This window comes from Buteo buteo, chromosome Z (genome assembly GCF_964188355.1).
Source record: "Buteo buteo chromosome Z, bButBut1.hap1.1, whole genome shotgun sequence".
Taxonomy (NCBI): domain Eukaryota; kingdom Metazoa; phylum Chordata; class Aves; order Accipitriformes; family Accipitridae; genus Buteo; species Buteo buteo.
In genome coordinates this window covers 14,508,374-14,530,738 of record NC_134204.1, presented here as the reverse complement: position 1 = coordinate 14,530,738, position 22,365 = coordinate 14,508,374, and the positions used below count along the sequence as shown (strand labels likewise).

The window sequence follows — 22,365 nt, the reverse complement described above, 5'->3', positions numbered from 1 at the left end:
TTAGGAAGTTCTCCTGCTCAATTTAGTTCTGAAAGTGAGCCAATTACATTAGCAGTTATGCAACCATCAGAGAAAACATAGCTTAAAGACATTTTCTTGCCTACATATAAATTAGGTTTAAAATGCTCCAAAGAAAAATTGTATCACTAACTACTATTCCAAAAAAGTGAACAAACAGGAAGTGCCAAGGTTGGCTCCAGATGAAAAATCTTCTTACTATACTTAGAAAGCAAGTATGTTTGATACATACATAACAGTCAGAAGGAAACATGAATCTTCGTAATCCCACGACTTTATTTTTTCTCTCCATACTTTTCAGAGCAATACTAACTCTTCTTCTGACACCTCCCTCCCTCACAAAAAGCAGAAGATCAACACTCTGTTCTTACCCCACTGACTTACTGTACTGTTAAGTGTTTTCTCGTATTACTGATTCTTACTTGCCTAATTCACCTCTGTATCATTTAACTGCTGTGTATGATCTGTATTATAAAACATCTGCTATCATAAATCTGACTGTATACAGCACTTCAGGATGCAGCCAGACACAAAATTTTCTCCTAATCAGCCAGAGAAGTTGGGTTATTTCTCTGATATTCTGCCACCCACTCAAATTTGGTTGCAGAGTCCATGATGAGGTTACTCCCTAGAAGTATCAGACAGGGTTGCAGCTTCCATCACTTCCTATACTATGAGACAACTCCCAAGAGGTAAACTAATGCAAATTGCATTAAACTACATAGAATTAAAACTACAGCTGACAACTATTATTTTTTGACAGGATAGAACTAGTTTTCATAACTGCCATGTGATTTGGGCAGATGCTCACTTAAAATAGCATTATCAATAGTGTAGTTATAACTCATTTAGATTTAGCAACATTCATCTTACTCTGGGGAGTTAATATTTTTGCTGAAAATGCAGTGAATTAGTTGACTACTGCTCATTCTGCATTCAAACACTGATTGCAGTTTCTTATTTGGACTACAAGTCTTCGGGAAATCACGGAAAACTACCATTGGGCCTTCTCATAAATTCATTGTCTATTCAATGTATCATAATTGCCTTTCCTAAGAAAAATATTTTATGGACAGCAACTGAACTAAGCCTGGTACTATTTATACCTTTAATTTAGAGATAACTGAACAGATCTGCCCTTGAAATTGCGGCTGTTAAATGCAGAAACTTCCTTTATTACTCTATTACTTATAGGCTTGCACAATAACAATACAAATATAAACATTTATTTGATATTTCAAAAACCTATTTTTCAGAGATTCCTTTTCAGAAAGGAGAAAAAAGTGACATGGAGTCACCAGAGACAGGGATACAAGCAGGAAGGGGACACAGAGGATCAACAGGATGTCTGACCCCTACAAGGCACCATAGGAAGAAAAATCAATTATGACATAGTACAGGTCTGTCGCAGAGAAAAAAACAAAACAAAAGCCTCAAAACAACTGGCTGCCCTCACCAAGGAAACTGCTAGATAAGGCAGCATTTAATCATAGAACAGAGGAACAACTCTGAAGGACTCTGTGTAAAGAAAGGTAATAAATTCCAATTTAAAACAAATGAAGTCATTAAAACAAGTTACTATATCAATGGCAGAAAAGAGATCTACGTCAGAATTTTTAAACTATTTTCTATTGAGATATACTGTGACGTTTACTCTGGCATCGTTATTTCTAGGATTTAACGCTGGATGGCACACATACTTCTATCTAGTGAAGTCGATCACAAAATTATCGCACACTTCTATGCGACCCAACATTTCACCTTGTGTACCTGCACGTCCATGTATGTTGTCTAAACAAGGGAGGGAAAACCTGAAGAAAAGTAAATATATGAAGAATACACAAGTAATATAAAAAAGCAACTCACACATCTTCTCCAGAATTTTAATATTTTCCACAGGAGAAATTAATGGAGTTAAAAAACAGTTTATTTTTTTGATGGTCTTAAGGCACAGAATGCTCACACAGACCAAGACTTAAAACTAGTACAAGAAGTGATCATTTGTAAAATGATTCAGCACTCTGTGTCACAGTGGTCTTTTAAAATACGTATATACAATTTTTAGCCACTGAGGATGATTAAGACAGTTATTTTTTCTTCTGAATTTCCATTCCTGGTATTTTTGGTACTCAGTGAAAAAGGTAGTAACACAATTAGCGTACTTGAAGAAAGAATGTCATTAAGAAATACATTTATTCTTATATTTAAGACAACAAAAGCAGTTACGTCATGACATTTGCTTTGCAAAAGACATACACTGACTATTTGTACTGAAAAAGATTACTAATCTGGTAGCACTGGAAGCCATCTGATCCCTACAGATGTGTTTATAGCCTGATATGTAAGTTTGCTTTCTTTGCAGAGAACAGCATGCTCCAAGACACCCTAAGTAACAGGTTGGACAGGAAGAGGCAGATAAATCTCTGTAAATCCAGATGATGCATGAAACTCGGAAGATTACTGACTTGAGAAACAACCAGTAATTATTCTATGAGCTATGAACCTTCTCACCCCAATTTATATTTTAAGTGAAGTCTAGCAAGTTCTTGATATATATAGATCTATGTTACACTCTATCTTAACCAAAACCTTGAAAGATTCCAGTTTGAAAATTGTGGACTAAAATTCTGAAAGGTTGAAGAATTGTTTCAAGTGCCATAATTGCTGCCATTCAGATGCAGTTCAAAAGTTTAAGAATTAATCACTGTTTTCCCCTTCTGCTTAGAATATTCCCGATATGAAGAATGAGAGTTCACCTCCTCCAAAGAATTGCAAATTCATCTTGCAATCTAATGCTGACATGATTTGCCTTTTCAATTGAACCATCTGCATCAGCTATCATATTTATAGATAGTTTATTTTTTGAATGAAATCTGATCTTTTACTCCTAATTTGGCTCTTTCAGTCCTGTCAACCCAGCATTTTTACAAAATTTGCTTTGTGCCTGCACAAGTATAGCACAACCACAACCTTTGCAAGTAAGACACCTACTCCTGCAGTAAAGATAAAGGCAGGCTTCAAAGTAGGCCCAGACACAAAGGCTCAATAACATGCAGAAAATATGTCACCCATTTTTGGTAGCTATCTTTTGGAGACAATGACTAACAGCAAAATAAGAAGGCAATCTCTGTGTATTCCAAGAAAACGAACGTCTTTTATTACTTTCCTTTCTGATATTTCAGAACAGGCATGGACTAGCACAGCTGTACACTGAGGGGTCAATGAGGCGTCAATGAGGCTTTAAGTCCCTCTAATTAAATTTGACTAATGAGAAAGTGCTGAGTCATAGGACACAGCAACAGAAGTGTACTAATTACAGCCCCCTTTTTACTGTGTTTGCATTTGTCCTGCCATGAGATTTTGTTGTCACTGAAACTTTGGAGATTTAGCATCATCATTGTTTTCCCAAGACCCAACAGGTAAACAGTGAACATGGTGAGTAATTCTTAGTCACCTGGCTAAACTTGGAAAAGAAGGGTGTCCTACTCTGGCCCACATCCCGCTGTTTTCTAATATTGCACTGGATAAGATGCAGTATGTGGGCCTGATCCATTTTACATGTGATCAATACAAAGTCACACACATCACATAACATACATACATGGTATCACAGAGACTGACTACATTTTGGCCACAGGACAGATTTTTCCTCCTGTACAAGGAAACAAAGAATGAAGTACTCCAATATGCAAAAGCTATATAGTCAAACTCAGTCAAAAGACCTTTCATACTTTGTTTAATAAATTGAAATAAAAGAAAAAGAAATTGGACATGGGAAGCCTCTGTTAAAAAGCCTTCTGTATTTTCCCACTACTTTTAAAGATGTGGGCTGCTGCATAAATCCTAAGTAACTTCTCCATCCTCCAACTAATCTTCCAAAGTTGACAATTCCATTTTTTAACAGGAGGGAAAAAGAAAAAGGCTGTATGTATAGCATAAATAAATATTTTAATTTTTTTTGTCTTCCTCTTTAAATTAAAACAAAAGTACTAAGTCCTATGGTTTGCCTGTAGTACATGATAGGAAGAGAACAGCTAATTCATGTAAGCTAGTAGAGGCAGACATAGGACACTCTAATACAGGTCCTCAGCTCTTTCTGACACCTGAATTAATCTACAAATACACACCATACAGTAAGTGTTAGGGAAATATCACCTATATTGTGATATTTGTGAAATACTTGACTTAAAATAACAAGCCAACCTTTCTAGTTATTTCCATGCAAACAACTCACTTTTTAGTGAGAACTCTAGCTTTTGCTTTAATTCCAGGTATGTTCTGAATTAATTAATTGAATATTTTAACTCTTTAAAACCATTTTTTCCATGACAAAAGTTTTGGTCATGCATAGAAAAGTAAGTTCTACTCCTAATTTCTACAGCTCTTCCAGGCTGTATACCGGTATACAGGATTTATTTCCTGCATTCACACTCATTCATATATGAAAGATGACCTGTGAGGCCTCTGTATGTAAAAGGGTCACCATGACTAAGTCCAATCTTATTTAAGACCTTGCGTTTCACCAAGACAACGGTGAAAGGTATGAGAATGTACATGTGTTCACTGCAATGAATTCCACGTATGTCAATAATCCCAATCAAAATCTTTACATAGTACTATTTACTCTGAAAACTGGTTCCAAGCTAGTTGCTGAAAAGGGCTGCAGAAACTATGCAAGACAAATAGAAGTCCCAGGCAGACTGGTATGCCTCTAAGGTGTTTTCACTGCCCCCTAGTGCAATTTTGGGAGAAAACAAAAAAAACCACCCACCCACCCCCCCCCGCCCCGATGTTAGCTGGCAATATTTAGGTTATGGTGTATCAAAGAAATAGGAAATTTTTTTTAAGTCAAACATTGACTGCATCTCACGTAGACAAACTTAAACTTGTGTACCAGCTAGGTAACTCGTATATAAACTGCAGTGCAGTCACAACAGCAGAGAATGAACAACCTGCCCATGCCCCTGCAGTGTGCTCACTTTGCAGCTACCCTGCGCGGAGCTCAGTGCTGTCCCAGCAGTGGCTATTTGGGGAGTCCATCACTGCTCTCACACAGACACACGGAGGACAGCTCAGCTACATGAACTCCTGTTTGCACCTTGAGAGCACACTTTGCTGCAAAATAACATACATTTTTATTTACTAAACACTGGTAAATTAATTAAACCTGGAAATAAAAGTAGAAGTCACAAATCACCTTTTTGTTAGTAGCAAACTATGTTTTGTCTGTATCTTCTGTCTCATCAAAAGTGTAAAAGCAAAGGTACAATGCTAGTAGTTTCACCGATAATGCATACTCAGTCCCACTTAAAAACTGCAAGTCCATGACCGTAGTCCCACTGAAGTCAACACAAGTATTTACATGGAAAAGGATCTAATCCTCCAACCTTAAATAATGAAACTGAGCTGCATGATATAGCTATTTATCAGTTAAGTGCATCAAGCCCTATTTTAGAAAACTGAACAGAAAGCTCCAAATCCCTACTGCACAAAGGTCCTGTCTGAACTATGTTTTTATATTGGGAAGTAAAGGTTACATAATTTATTACCTTTTCACTATTCTTGCACATGATGCTTATGATATGAAAATAACTTTTGCTTTACAAAGTAATGTTTTACTTGAAAACTACGTCAAACTCATCTGACATTAAACTACACTAGGGTGCTCATATAAAGAGATACAAGATCTTAAAGGCTTCTTTTCCAGTTTTTTTCTATCTTATCTCTCATTAAGTAGGTATTCTTTGAGACATTACAAAAAAGTTTTTCTACAAAAACAACAGATGTAAAACCGATAATTTTCAAAGTTAAAATAAAATACTTCTAATAGATAAAGGAATAAATAGCTTACAAAAAAGCAACAAGTGCATTCACTGGAATCCCACTAAGACCTTTAAACGCATTTGAAAACCTTCACAACTGGACTATGAAATGGGATGGTTAATAAAAATTCATATGAATGATTCTTCATGATTCTTCAGTGCCTTTAGACAAAGTAATTCTTTTGGTTTATCAAAGGAAACCAGAAAAAAATTTGTAACGAATTCCCATAACATTTGGTTATATGAATATTTATCAATCTTCAGTGACAATGATGCATCAAATAAACATTTGTAAATAGTAGACAAGGTAACTCAGCAAAATAATATTCAAGAACCTAGTAATTTGAAAACAATGGTATTAGGTATTAAAATACAAAAAAAGAAGCAGGAGTAACAGAAGGAAGTTCAGTATGATTGTTGTGCTATCTGGATAGCGTTAGCATCAAGTATGTATAGTCCCCGTATACTGTTAAGTGCCCACCTGCAAATAAGAGATGCCATTGCAGCAGTTGTAAAACATTATATGTGGTAGTCTCACATTCATAAAAATCCAAAGCCATCTTTTAAACAAACAGCAGACATTCCGAAAGTCAACATAATTGCTCTCCAAGGATACTGCTGGAGCAGTCTGCAGTTCCAACAGTTTAATATAAATCATTTGTTAATTGAAAATCCTGTGAAGACTTGTTTTGGAAAGGAAATGTAACTGCATGTCACTTAGACTCTTCCTTCAAATATAGCTCTTCTAAATTATTTAATCATCCCCACCATAAATATTTCAAACACTTGTTATCATCCACTTTATTCTCCTCTTCATTCAAGCAAGAGTTCTCTACACGTGTATTTCTCATTATTCTGTTTAAAGCATAAACAACTTTTTCAAAAGGTAACATTCACATGCCAGGTACAAAGAAAATCTACCATCTTCTGTTTATGTATTCCACATTGATACCAACAGTGTCGAATACAGTGTTAATATTGCTGTTAGCTTCCTTTCCAAATTTAGAAATATTTTATATATTCTAACACTGACAGAAACAATATGGTATTTGTGCTTCTTTATAAAAGCACATTGGAAATTTGTTGCAATTGCCAACAAAAGCATCATGTAAGAAGGTAGTCATCACTTTCTTCCGACTGTGTAAGCATTTTAGGGTCCCAAAGAATAAATTCATTTTAGTCTCTTCACATCCAAAGATCCCAACTTCTACTGGAAGTAAGAAAAGTAATATTTAGGATCAGATGTTCATATACCATTGCATGAATGGAATTTCCTAAGATTTCCAACTACATATCCTTGTTAAATAATACTGTATTGAAAGTATGGTCTTGTGACTGAGATATGCATGTAGAAGATGTGCTTAGAAAGACTTGGAATTTTTTGTTTTAAGAGGTGGGTCACAGAACTGTACAGCCTCAAGGTTACCCATGCCTCAAACATACCTGCCAGAAAAAAAAAAAACAACCTGACATTTCTACTGTCCCTCTAAGGACAGTAGAGGATATTAGCTTCCACAAAATCTTCTGGCTATAAAGAAACCAATGGTCTCAGGAGAGATGAGCATGAGGATCCCACGTTTCAAGCGTGGGAGCTCTACAGCCACAGCGTATCTGTCCCAGAGATGAAGAACACTTTGCATCACTTTTCGCAGCTCCCTTTCCAAATACAGAAGTGGTACCAGCAGCTCCTAAAGAAGCCTTCTACGGGCTCCATCAAGTCAGGCTGACCTGATAAAGGGTCTCTAACGGAGCTGGCAAAGAGTAAAAACAGGACATAATAAGATCTCTAAACTCTGTTAAAAAGGACAGTAGTAATGATAATTATGTTCTATATTACATTTTATTTAATATTACTGAAGTCACCTCTCTCTAGGTACCTTGAAGTCAGCAAATATATGCCTATTAATTTTCTCACAAAATATTTCTAAAAACAAACCCATAGGACTAAGTATCTATCTGTAGAGGAAACATTCTATAACTTCTTATATTCAGTCATATTACTAATTAATCAAAATTAATATCATGCCACCAAAAAGGCATGGGATGATATACAGCAGAGAAGTCTTGGCCTTACTATGCTCTGCAGAATTGATAGAGATCTTTTAAGTACACTTGTTTCCTCTGGCAACAACTGGTAATCATGAACTCTGGGGCATCGGTTTGGAAAGGGGAGGAGCAAATACTCCTTTCTTTTTTATGAAAGGCAAACATTCCCTAAGGAAATTACCCTGTTAGCTTCCTCTTGTGCATTGTCAGTATTATGCTCTCAGATTCTAACATTAAGTGTTCCTTCCCTTCCAGCTTCTGACTGATTCTCTCACATTCTTACACTGAGCATCATTATACAAAATTTAGGGGTTTGATTGTGCTTTCTTTTAATTTTTGTGAAGCTTGAGAATCCTTTCTAGCTCCCTTTTGAGATAATCTTTCTCATTCTTTGCAACACCAGTAACCATATCAATGATCCTTAACAAAAATTCCAGTACTTGTTCCAAGTTTAATATAAAGAAAATACATTTTCCTGATTTTTACAGCAGAAATAATGTCAAGAGCTAAGAACGCATTATGCACATATATGAGAAAAGTATTTTTCTCCCAATTAACACAAAAGGAAATTGAAAGCAGCAGTAATTGCTACCTATTTTTCATCAATGTATCAATGACTAGAGTTAGTTCAAAAATAATGCCTCTCATCTGGTAACCCACACTTTTCTGTTTGTATTGCACACCCAAAAATTGCTTTGTTCAGCTTACTTAACTTTTTCTTCTTTAGAAAAAATGAAATATGACTGGGTAAACAAGATTCAGCAGTTACCAGGACAGACAATCCTCAGCCTAAATGTTATAACTCCTTAGGATGACTAAAAATTCCCATAACATTTATTTATTTTTATATCACCATGATTTTAGCCTGGTACCATAGCCAAATTCTAATTGAAGCAATTACAGTCTACTTAAATTCTCCATCTAAATCAGCAGGAAATGGCTTTCTTCCATTCTGAATGCGTGTTACTGGTATGTCCTATTAAACCTCCGCAAAAATTTAAAAATGCCTCAAAACAATTCTAAAACTTGGAATACAGCTACACTATCATTTTGGAAGTATGCCTAAATCAGAGTATAGCCTTGGAGAGGCCCAAGGCTGTACTTGTTTCAGGGACATAATTACAACACGATTAGTATCTCTTTGGTACTGCAGGCAGAAATAGTTCTCCATTCCAGAGAAGAATCAACTGTAACTAAGCTCCAGACAGAAGATAAGGCCTTGCAAATCCACCCAGCAAATTCTTTCAACAACCACCTCTATACCTGTTGCTTCAAGTGAGGAAAAGTGTCACAAGATGCTAGCACTCCATTAAGTTCTGTTAAAGATCTCAGCACATTTTCTAATGACATATAGAAGAGAATATTAATAAATACACAATCTCTTTCTACTGTCTTTTAATAGGTGTCATCCACTACCTTGAAAAATGCTTACATCCTAGATTTAAAGCTGTCCACCCACCAACCCTGACGTGACAACTTTGGCTGGTCTCCTGTCCCCCTCCAGCCAGATTTTGAGTGCACAAACCAGAGATACACTCCCAGTGCATCTTGACAGGGCAAAAAAGCTGGCAAAGACTACTATATGTCCCAACCTCAAAATTTACCCTTGTTAGGAATGTGCCCTCTGAAAAATGAGCCATTTTCCTTTTAAAACATCCCAGCTTGGAAACAAAAATGTTTTCTTCAAGTTTTCCAGAAAGGCGTACTTTTCAGGATAGAAACCAAACCTGAAAAGCTTCGGACTACAGGAGAAACTCTGCTTCCTCCCTCCCCTCTCAGCTTACAACCATGTGAAAAACTGGCACTGACAATCCAACCAGGTTTTTACACCATTAGGAGAAAAAGCACTACAGAAAAGCACTGATCACAATTCAAATAAACAACTCTTCGTACCATTTTCCACGCTCCCCAAATTAATGCCAGTCTTTCATACAAGAAGGAAAACTATAACAAGAGAAAAATATCAGAGGGAATTGATACCAAGTGTACCTATTGTCCTTAAAATATACTTGATACAGCAGTACTCCTTACACTACTACAAAACAAGCACTGCAAAATACTTGTGTAAGTACTTATAAGCATATTGTGCCTCGTTAAGAATCATCAATTCTGGCACAAATGGAGGTGAATTATACTAAATAAGTGATTAAATCTACATATTTACTTGTTAAATGTAACTACCATCAATATTAACACAGAATTTAATCAAACATAGAAAAATGCTTTACAACAGCTACCACGAAGACTTGAGTATATAAAATGAACTTACAAAAACTCAGAGAAAAAAGTAACCCAAGTCAGAACTCACATATGTGATACAATATCTATGGCTCTCCTCAAAAATTTATGTTCAGTTTTTATCACATGTAAATGTAAATTATAGAAACGTGTAATACTCAAAAACTAACAGTGCTGATTCAAAACATTCAGCAATTAACTGTTATTCATTTTTCTGTAAAAACACCAATAAGGCATGAAAAATTCCCATCAAAGATAACCACCAGCTACTCCTTCCACCTGATGATTATTCAGTAAAATACCAAATGTGAGCTGGGCAGTCCTGGGCCAACCCTAGACTCAAAAGACGCTAACCTTATAGCAAGCAATTCTGACAAATGTCTCTATTGACAGTCTCTCATAAGAAAGCAAAAACAACTGAACAAGCAATAGTGGAAAAACCATGTTCCTGTAATAAAAATCACATCTAAAGTCAGGCTTGAGAAACAGTGGCAAGCTACCAGGGCAAAGCCAGTATTTTGATGCATTTTATCTGTTACACAAAGTTCACAAGATTTCGTATTACAGAACTGCAGCTCATATAACTATTAAAGAAAAATTTGTTTACTTCAGGGTCAAAATAGAGATACTTATGTTTTAAAGAAGTTACTTCAGCAGCAAAATACAATAACAAAAGAGAGGCAGTCTCACAGTACCTCTGGAAACACAACAAAAGAATTATTCAATGGAGCTTTCTGTTTCTCCTCTCCCAATTCTGCCCCCACACATACCAACCACAGCCTGATGTACAAGAAAGAAAAAGGAATCAGAGTTCTCATAACAGCAACACCTGCCTTCCTTGGGGCTTACAGGATCATACTGTGATCACCAATCGATCAACAGGAAATCAGGAAAGCACAGCTGCTTCCTGATTCCCTTCACAGGAAAGAAAATAACTGAGTTCATGAGCAGCAGTAAGGGGAGGCTCTAGACCCCAAAGGCCTCTGGCATCCATGCTGACACAAAATCTTCCCAGTTATAAATTAACTGTTTAGACTGAAAACCCACAAGTCTCATATTTCTGCTGCTCTGCTTATTCTCAACCAAATCTATTCTAGACTGTTTTGTAACTATTGTCTTAAGTTCAGACAAACTTAAATCACACCAGTCTGCAAGTTACTTTTCTGTCTGAAACTTTTCACTGGGGTCTTTTAATTCCGGTTTCCAGTAACTCCACTTTATCAAGCCAGTTGTAGCATTATTCAAACACATATAATTAAAAAATTAATACCACAGTCTGGCTAGAAATTAAAACAGACAACCAGCAAACAAAGTGACTGCTGAGAAAGACAGGCTGAAGTTAAGATCAGCTGTTTCCACACATTGTTTTCCCTTTGGCATTCTAGAGAACTTTACAGAATTAAAGCAAGAGTTTCGTTAAACAAGATGCCCACTGCCCTTTGGGGGGAGATAACGAAAATAAATTATTATCAGTGCCCAGAATCCATAAATCTGACAGGCATAAAAGCAATTACATAATGGTTTTTTTAAAATCCATAGCTCATTTGCACACGACAGACATCAAGTTAAAGTAACAATCCAGTTGTTTTTTACAAAATTATTTATATGTATAGTAGATGGCATTTGAGAGATTCCAGTGCATAAAGCCCTACTAAGGTGAAGCCATCTTCAGTTGAGAACAACAGAAAATAGGTACACAGCACACTATAGCACAGAGGGATTAAAAAGAAATAGATATTTTCTATTACATTGCTGATAACCCCCTCTTCTCTTCATAAGCTACCTCTACTACTAAAAGCCTTACTCTGTTCTGTGGAACATACATATTGCCTCAAAAAATATACACAGTTTTACCACTTTACCATTTTCCTGCAATTTCTCCATCATTAAGTAATACTGTTCTCCCACATTGCTATGCTACATAAATAAGTGCTCAGGATTTAGTTACCTTCTCCTACAACACCTCATTTATTCCATAAATATGAATAAATGAAGGAGTCTGCTACAACTTGGCACTAATCTATAGTTTGAACATGATTACATTTAGGAATCCATATAGCACTCACTACTGAGATGAAAGAGATGATACCATAAACTGGAACAGTAGTATGTATAGGACTCTTGATTCATGTGAACCTAATAAAATTACTCAGCTAAAATTACTCAACAAGAGAGATGTCAAAGGATGCCAGCCTTCCTCTGATGATGCAATAAAACAGATGTTGAATATTTAGTGTACTTCCATTATAGTTTACTTGACCAATGTGGTGAAACTTTATTCGACGCAACTGAATAATTTTGCGAGTTCAGTGTAAGTAGGCAAGACCATTGCCAAATACACTTAATTGGAAGGTATATATATTTTTCATTTCAGAATGGAATTACAGCAGGCTAAATATATACTGCTTTTTGCTAACTGCAGAAAGTGATGTCTGTAACAGACAATGGAACCGAGGGAAAAGTATTCCCAAATTCTAATCCAGTCTTACAACAAAATTACGGTTAAACCACAAGCTACTTGTATCAATTTTCATTTGGAAAAGAAAACTCAAGCAATTTCTGGCATGAGTTACAGGAAAAATTTAGGTATACAAGATGAATGACCATTGTTTAGCTAATCTGATGTATGGGTTTTGAGCAAAATTCTCTATGATTTTCCAACACATGCAAAATTCTCTTAATTGTCAAGAAGAACAATCTGGACATCCTCAGTTTAGAAATCAACTTAATTCCTTAAGATCCCGACAAGAAGGCATTCCACAGAAATATTACTTCCCTAAGAACTTCACCTAGTTCTGGTGTTTTCAAACCTCTGTTGCTCAAGAAAATATGGAAGTACATAACAGAAACAGAGCAATGAACATTAAAGTCTGTGTAGAAAAGATCAGGATGAATATCTACACGAGATTTCTGATGCAAAGGCTTGTGCAATACTTCAATGAAATACTAGCAGACATGAGGCATAACCTTGGGTTTAGTTGCCAAGATATAACATGATTTCAAGTTTACACTGTTCTATTTCAGTGTCATATACACTGAAATCCTTTGAGCATCTTGGAGAACTTTTACTCTCCCAAAGATTAAAGATACCTGGCAGGACTTGATTCCCAAGCCTCATTGTTTCTCTCTATGTGGCTTCAATTATCCAGTGCTATAAGGCAGTTACCAGCTTCAGAAGTGCTGACAGCATAGCAAAAGATTGGTTTTTTGGGGGGAGGGGAAACGAGGACAACTAGGGAGAGCTGTGATTTAGGAGGGCATTCTGATGAGACCCCAAAGAAAGAACAAAACACCTGTGCAAAGCAAGCACACATTTTTGAGATTTACCACTTCCTAGTGCATACATGCACAAAGTTAGCAGCTATTAATAGGTACTTTCAGAAGTTGCTGTTCTTTGTGTAATACATTGTGGTTTCCAAAATGACCAGCATCTGGGCTTACCAAAATCTGTGTACACACTAACACTCTGGATGATACTGAAATAGTTTGGAAAGTATTTAGAGACAAGACTGAACATGGCCAAACATTTCTTTCAGCATCAATAAATGTAAGCACTTTTCAGGACAGGAACTATTATTCTGATTATCTGTTGAAGAGATTCAAGTTTGATAAAATTTCTTGACAAAGCACTGCATTTTAAGATTTTACTGTGAGTTGAAAAATGTATGAACAAGCAGACTTGAGACAGGACAACAGATGAAAATTGGCAGAAAAGAAGTAGTGACTTCAACATGACATGATCCGCAGCAGCTGAAATCTGCTGAGTCTATGACACCCTCAGGAATATAGACTCACTCCACAGTGCCATAACAGCTGAAAGTTAAGAGAATTCCTGATACAGATCAATAGTAAGTCATATAAGGCTTACAACATTCTCAAGGAAAGTTTGGGATTTAACCGCTTGGTTCCCTAAGACAGAACAAGTCATATTGGGGGTACAGATGAGATCACAGGAGATATGGCACTAAAATGTGCAGTTTGATAATGAAAGAAATCCATAGGCAACAGTGAATCAAGTTCACCAGACAAAGAAACAAAAAACCCTAAGGTATCAGAATTTCCCATCACTTATCCCCTGGGGAGGGGGGTGGGGGTGGAAATTGTGATCATACAAGGTTAGGCTTACTCTAAAACTCAGTTATGTCATTGCTTAAGAAGTTCCTCTCGCTCATTTTAAATGAGTAGTCTGAACTTATGTTTTAAAGTTCACAAGATGCAAGGTGAGAGATTTTATAAGAAAAGAACAAACAAACAATACCTAGTCAAAACTGAAGAGGAATTTAGAAGAAACCCTTGAAACACCTGGGAATTTGTTTTTTAGGATTAGGTCTATATTTGTGCAACAGGACATACAGACTTTTTCTGCTACTGAATGGTTCAAAAAAAGTAAGACTGTTTTTACAGGACTTCTACCATTGTTGCTACAAAACAACATGGAAACCATCATACAAAATCCACTGCCACAAAATATTCAATCCAGGAAGTTTTGGAGAATGAACATCAAACCATTAAACTTTTAACTAAATAGAGAAAAATTTGTCAACTGAGTGTCTGTGATACCCAAGTTAGGCTCTTAGGGGTTTTCTTGCTTTTAACATAGATAGAAAAGACAACCTATATTCACCCTGACAAACCAGTCTGGCACTTATTTAGATTTAGAAAAAGTACAAACCAAATCAAACAAAAAGAAAAAAAGGACCCTTCAGTTACCACGGTTCATTTTCTCAAAACAGTTTTGGCACAATTGTTCCCCCTAGATTCAAGCTCAGCGCTACCTCCTCTTTCCTGTAAAAAATTCTACACATGCATTGGGAAACAAGCTACATAAAATATTTATAGAAAATATTTATCTATACAGTTATTTCATAATGTGAAAACAAAAAAGAGTAAATGTATACTAATTGATGATTAATTTCCCTTGAGATTCACATGCATACATTTTTTAAAAATCCTGGTATTTTTAAATGAAAACAATTACTTGTATTTATTGAATAATCATTACAAAACCCACAAAAAACCTGCATTTCAAACAACAGTCATACTTCACCTACAAATTCAATCATAAAGGAAAGAGCACACTTACAAGTTAAGAGTCTACTCAAAGCATTAAAACATTAAAGAGGAACAAAATACTTACAGTATCTTCCTCCTCTGTATCATCATTGTCATTATCGTCATCACTGTCCTTGAACCCAGGTGGAAGTGGTGGCCCAATGAATTCATCATCTTCATCATCATCATCAGTATCCTCAGCTGGACCTTGAGCAGAAGTCTGGGATTGCACAGACGGACCAGTTAACTCTTCATCTGAGCTACCTTCACTTTCACTACAGGCCGCCTCTCTGCATGGAAAAATTTTAAAAATTAAATATTTCATGAACATTGGCACTTCCATAGGAATTTTCAGATACAAGATGCTGAGCACTGTTGTAAACTTGTAAACACTGAAATTAGCAGCAAAACATAAATTAATTTTTATTAACAGAGTGTGGGCCCACCATCACCTTGTAAACATAAAGTTTTTTAAAAAAGGAACATCATAGTCACAGGCAGTTCAAAAAACTGGACAAAATCAAACAAAGAAAAAGTTAGACAGATTGTAAAAACAACAGTACCATGTCACTAGTATGGATTTCAATATTGCCTAGAAGCAAACAGAATATATTGTTATAGAGCATTTTCAGGATTCTGCTTCAAGTTGCAGCTTGTGCAGATGCTCTGTACCTCTGTTGGCTGGGTGGAACTCAAAACAGTAGCCGCCCAGACTCACAACCAGAGTGAGAACACAAAGCATGGCACTTGCTTTATAATGCTGGCAAAGAATAACAGGGAATCAGGCACTTTCAACCAAATATTTGATACTGTAACAAATCTTGATTCTAAAAGTCACATTAAATTATCATTTTGCTGTTGCTCAAATCAGTTGTGTGGACACATTATTTTTGGCATTGGAAAATTTCTGAAAAGTCAGTAGAGCGACTTAGTCCACGTTCATTCAGTTTATTCAAAATAAATGTGCTCCCTCTGCTGGTAGTTGTCAAGTAGGCGGTACTCTAACTGGCAGAAGGTCTAAAAGTGATATGCAGAAAACTTTGCCTTTTGACTAGATACAGTGTATCATCACAGTGATACCTTGCAGTGGAAATCAGATGTTCCTTTCAGATTCAGTGAGATAAGGTCAAATTGCAAGGCTTGGTTTAGAAGCTTGTATTTTAAGAGTGTGTATGTGAGTTTTTAAGTGAGCAGACTGCAAAAGATAGTTTAACAAAGAAAAAAGAAGACTACAGAGGTATTGGGGGGTTTAAAGTTTAGGTTATCGCTTAATAACTATAATAAAAACACACAAGTTGAAGAACATAATAAAGGATTAAAAAAAAAATGTTATAAACTATGTAATTGTGACAGAGAATGCAGCCCCACTCCACCTCCCAAACCAGCTGTACACCAAGCAGGTAGCAGCTTACACAGCAAATATTTGTGTTGGATATGCAGTCAAAATTCTATTCTAGGAAGAAATCAAAACAAACTAAAACCAACTCAAATTAGATCCTGAGGTGTTACAGTGATAAGAAGTGTTTGCGTGCCTGAAAGCTTGTCTAATTTTTCCAACTATATTTACTAGCCTAATAAAAGATATTACCTCTACATGCAAACCTTGTTTTGCATAGTGATGAGAGACATTTGAAGACCTAGATCAGGATATGATGATCTAAGAAATCTAACTCAAACAAAAAGAGCTTCTCTTACTCTACAACAATGGGGCAATCAATGTCCTTTTACCAAAAGGAAGCTTGCAGCAGGTGAAGAATGGGTTGGGACCTTCAAAGTTCTTCAAATTAGGTACCCCCAAAACTAACAACTTTACAATATTATGTGCAAAATAGTTGTGTTTTAAGAGTCAGTATGCGTTCCCAAACTAGCAAACCACATATCTTTTCCCCAAAAGCCAAACTATTTCATTAGTTTTGGAATGGAACCAAATATACACTGTACCTGCCAGTGAGAATAATGTATACAGCATAATGATTCAAGGAGGCCTTTCCAATCCTGGAGTCACAGATTTTCAGATCTTTCTATAGACACCAAAGAACAATACCTAGCTTCCCTCCTAATTACTTATCGTTATCATTCCCTCATTTGCTAGGAAAGATAAATCGATCAAATCAAACATTCCAATACTTTGAAGGGCAGTGTAATCACTCTGCATGTGAAACGGTCAGAATCGCAGTGCTATTTTTCACCACACTCCAAGCTTGGCAGGGACAGCCATGTACTACAGCTACAGCTACTGGTATCCTCTGTCCTGACTGGAGGAAAGTCAAACGTAATAACATCCCAGTGCAGCCAGACCAAAAGCCCATCTACCCTTCCGACAGCAACCAGGAGAGCTGCTGACAGAAAAGACAAAACAAGTGGTGTTTCCTTCAACTTTCCAGCCTTACGGTCGTACTCTACCAGAGGCTGTAAAGAAAGAACCAGTTTGCCAGCCCTTTTCCCAGGCTTCAGAAAAGTGTAAGGAATTGTTTTTTGCTTTCCCTCATTACCTCCTCAGTAAGTAAAACAAGCTGCAAGAGGAAAAACAGAAAGCTGCATTAGAGCGCAGATGGCACACAGGGGAAATAAAAAACATTCTGAGAGTTGTACAAGTATGTGGGCACATCCCCCCCAAGTGTTCACTCTCCTCACATCATCCACTCCATTGGATATACTATCCAAATACTATCAGATACTTTCATTTCACAATGCATAATTATTATTATTATACTTATGCATAAATATGTTAAGTCCCATAACTATTGTAAACATTTCTCTACAGCAAAGTAGCTCAAAAGCAAAAAGAATCAGTAGCTGTTCTTCACGTCTTTTTGGAGCAACCAGCCCCTTTTTAACAACTAAAAAATTAGTTTGAGTGCTACTATGACAACAGAAATTGAAAAGAAGTAATATTCAGGAAAGTGTTACCATTTTCAGAGAACAGAACAAGCTATATATATTACATCAGTTTATAGTAACTAAAATCTGCATTATAAAAAGAAGTACTGAGAGTCCTGCATTTCAGACTTAAATCATCAGTTGTAGGATTGTTCCTTTGAATTAAGGTTGAGTCACAATGCCATGTCTCCTTCAGTAGCTTCCTGGCTTTAGCACTAAGTACTAAGCTACACATCCTATTTCACAAGGAAATATAAAACTTCCAAGAAAGCCTTTCATGTCATGCCCTCCCTTCTCCCTTCTCAATTCTTGGTAAAAACAGAAAAGAAAAACAAAGAAAACTTAACATCAGCAGAACTCCTTTATACAAACTCCCTGAAGGTCTATTCTGACAAGTCCATTAGCAAAATGAGATGATTAGGGAAAAGCTCTGTATCACCTGACTGCTTTCCACTGTACCATTTCTTTTAAGTGATTCTTTATATTGAAGTCACCCCTATATAGCACACAATCACATTACATTTAAATTCTTGTGATCCTTCATTATTTCACCAGATAGGTATCTAAGATTATCAAAAGCAACTGGGAGCACAGAATATTTTTCCCACATGCACAAGACATAACACAGGATCTATAGGGTAGTATATTGTGCGACCAGTTATTTCAGTGAGAGTGCATGGCTCATTTGAGATTTCCATAGACCAACACCCAAAAAGTAAATTTTTTAACAGAAATTTGTTCACAGTCTGAAACACTACAAGTTTGTCCATAACAGCCTACCACATACAGGCTCTATCAGCCCCTAATATATATATATATATATGTATACTAGGGTCTTGTATGGGTTATTCCACTTCCATAGATACAGAAGCCTAAAAATTTACAGTGCACTGATCTCCACAATACCTGCCATGCAATAGAGTTGTGTGGCCCCCATTACCTTCAGCTACTTTTGATTTCCCAGCACCTCAGAATTCAAACTGTCAAAGCAGTAGCATTTATTGTTTGTCAATAACAAACAAACATTGGCAAGTTTGACAGTAGATTTCAGACTGAAGTCAAAACAAATACTTTCTCAGCCCCACCACTACTCCATTCAATACAATGTGCACACAGAGGCTCTCCACCTACTTTGCTTTCTTTTTCAGCAGGCAGGAACAAGTATATTCTATCTATGGGTGGGAACAATAGCTGCTTACTAAGTCAGCACATGTAGCCATTATATTTGCCCCAATATTTTCAAAAAATCCACAGATAACAACGTTGTTGTCACTTCAGAATAAAAAGTATGCCAAACAGGATTAGGGAGGAGACTGCAAAATTTACTAAATAAATTTACTAATTTACTAATAAAATTATTAATACTATTAAATATACATAATCTCAATATTTACAAATTATTGACACATCTTTAAGAAAGCACAGATTAAAAAAAATCTAAAATCCGTATTTCCACTGAAATACTTCAGATAGTATAGATATGTTCACAGAAGTTAGATGACACTCACGCTGCCAACAAAAAAATCCTTCAGATAAGAAAGCTGTTACATGGAATCTCCCACAACATTTAAGTACCTTTGGGTTAATGTGGACCCAGCTCCTGTTGCACTGGATGCTGAAGCTGATGAATCAGCACATGGACTTCTAAACTCTTTTTCAGCCTGGTCTTTCTTCTCTCTTTCACGAGCCTCTGAATAGAGACAGCACATAATTGACAAATAACCAAAAATTTTAGAAAATAATAAAATTAGAGGCTTGCTGAGGACAGTAAAACAATTTTCTTTATTTTCAGACCTCTATGAAACATTTGAAAAGGCAACAGCAAATAAAGGATTTCACCTGAAAATAGATTACTTTACCATATAAATTAAATTTCCATTGCTACTGCAGTGATCCCTCAGAAAAACAAAATGTCACAAGGAAAATGCTAACACCCTCTAGCTGTTTGTTTGCACACACTGTTCTCTCTATACAAGAAACATCACTGTTAGCTAAACTAAAAACATGTTTTGCAGCAAAGCTAGGAACATTTTCCTCTGAAAAGAAATACAAACACCTGCAAAATACTGAACCAAGAAACATATTTTGATCTCAGTTCTTTTTATCCACAGTTGGGATGGCAGAGGAGACATTTCCAAAAGTTATTGTGGGTATTCCAGAAAGCTAAAAGTCAACAGTGTATCTTAAGGAATCTGAAAATAAAATGCTCACATTACCTCATCCTCAGAAAATCTGTTTCCAAGTTAAACAGCTGAATTACATATAAAGCTCTGTCATTTTTGGTAAAATGATCAACCTCACAAGCATCAAAATGCATTGTGCTTCCTTTCTGGGCAAGAGCCTAGAAACCTGGGGGGCGGGGGTCACAAGGGAGGGGGCAACATTCAAGATGGAGTTCAAGATGTCTTAACTTAAAAAATTACGGGTTTGTATCCACTTACTGGATTTCCCTCCTAAACTAAAACATGGTGTAAGCAAATGTTCTGTCATAAGGAAGGACAGATCAACCTGAAACAGTATGAAACATGAAAAGGTTTCCAACATGGAAACACATTCTTGTGTTTAGATTCAGCCCACAGAAAAAAAATGGTCCAAATCAAGTTTTGGAATCCTCTGTATATTTGAATTTCACAGTGTCTTAAAGTCCACAAAGTCAACGAGCCTCCACAGAGGTCTGTTCTTGTGATTCTGCATAGAGCCAAAACAATAAAAACAACCAACATCATAATTGTCTCAGTCCTTCATACCGAACTGCTTTCTTCATGATAAGGTGCTTCAAGTCTAACAACTTCATAAACTGCAACATTTTAGAGAGCAGGTTAAGCCTAATCTAGTAGCATGGAAGCAGCTCAACCATGATGGCATCACATGAAACAAACAAAATAAAAACCAAATCCACACACATTCTGCACAAACTGTCGAAGTGGAGGGAGAAAGCATGGACACTTGGGTTGGCAAAGGGATTTCTAGAACACACACGAGTGTCTCCCAAGTACCACCTTTGGAATGATGTTTGCTTTGATACAGGCAGCAAAAGACACAATTTTCTCCATCTCCCACTCTCAAACTACCACCTTGAAAACCTACCCCCTCACAGCACAGCAGAAGACAGAGACAAATTTGTGGGCTGCTATATAACCTGCTGTTTGGTATAAGACACACATTTCTTCTTTGTTATTCTGTTCTCTCTAAATTAAAGCTGTCTGTACCAACTTCCTTTCCAAAATAAATACACAGCTAGGTAAAATAAGGAAGAAGTCTTGTGTTTAAATTCACCTTTTTTCTGTATGTGTAAGCAATGCTTCACAACAGGAACCTTGCACACGCAGACTACACTTGCATACTCAGACAACATACATAAATTAATAACTATACAATTTATCAAGCCCCAAGCTGTTTAGGACTATCTTCCTTGAACAAAACTGCACTTGTTTTTTGTTCTCTAGACAGCTAGTCTGAGCCATTTTAAACACCACCCCAAGTCAGAAAAACAAAACACGTTTTTAAATGCATTAGCTGACTACACTCGCGTTTCTTACCCAAGACCTTCCTACTCCTCTCCACTGCAGTTCTTCTCGTTTGCTCAAACATGGCTTCGAGGTCGAAAGTCCGAGCTTTCTTCCCTGAAAATGAAGAAAAAGGAGAATGCAACACAGACTCACCCTGGCCACAGGCACTCCGGCAGCTCCAGGCCCGGAGGGGGGGGCGGGAGAGGGGGGGTCACAGGCACGACCGTTTCATTTCCACCTCCAACCGCCAGCCTCCCCCAGGGGTCCCCACCAAGGGCCGCCGGCCCCAAGCAACCCCCCCTTCCCCCGCGCCCCTCAGCCGGGCGCCCGGCACCCCCCGGCCCGCATCGCCACGCACCGAATCCGGAGAAGCCCATGGTGGCCGCCAGCTCCGGATCGGGTCCCCCCAGCATCTCAGCGTCTGCAAGGACAAAGGAAAGAAAACCACGGAGGTCAGCCGGGGCCGCGTGGTGGGCTCGGCCGGGTCGGGTCGGGTCGGGTCGGGTCCGGCCCGCCACCGCACCGCCGCTCACCGCCCTCCGCCGCCGGCTCCATGCTGGGACTGCCCCGGAACCACAACCGGCGCCGGCCGGAAGCGCCCGAGCGTGGCCAGAGGCGACCGGGGCCGCCCGCCAGCGCGGCCCCCCGCCCCTCCTCTCCCCTCCCGTCCCCTCCCCTCCCCGAGCCGGGGCCGCGGCGTGTTTCATCTGCCGGCTTCGGGCGTCCGCCGCCGGCCTTGTGCCGTTCTCCCGTCGCTGCTCGGAACGCCTCGACTAAATCTTCGTAGAATCGCAGAGTAT

The 22,365-nt window shown here is 37.5% G+C and overlaps 1 protein-coding gene across 1 annotated transcript in view; it reads right to left on the bottom strand.

Moving 5' to 3' along the window:
- The window catches only part of WDR70 (WD repeat domain 70), a 142,090-nt gene extending 119,942 nt beyond the window's left edge, over window positions 1-22,148 (bottom strand). Inside the window, exons 1-5 of the mRNA XM_075019702.1 lie at window positions 22,099-22,148; window positions 21,924-21,986; window positions 21,596-21,679; window positions 19,632-19,746; window positions 15,262-15,466 (exon numbers count right to left, since the gene is read on the bottom strand). Coding sequence (XP_074875803.1) covers window positions 15,262-15,466; window positions 19,632-19,746; window positions 21,596-21,679; window positions 21,924-21,986; window positions 22,099-22,120 — 489 coding nt within the window. The 5' untranslated portion in view covers window positions 22,121-22,148. The remainder of the gene's footprint in view (window positions 1-15,261; window positions 15,467-19,631; window positions 19,747-21,595; window positions 21,680-21,923; window positions 21,987-22,098) is intronic.
- Between the last annotated feature and the right edge of the window lie 217 nt (window positions 22,149-22,365).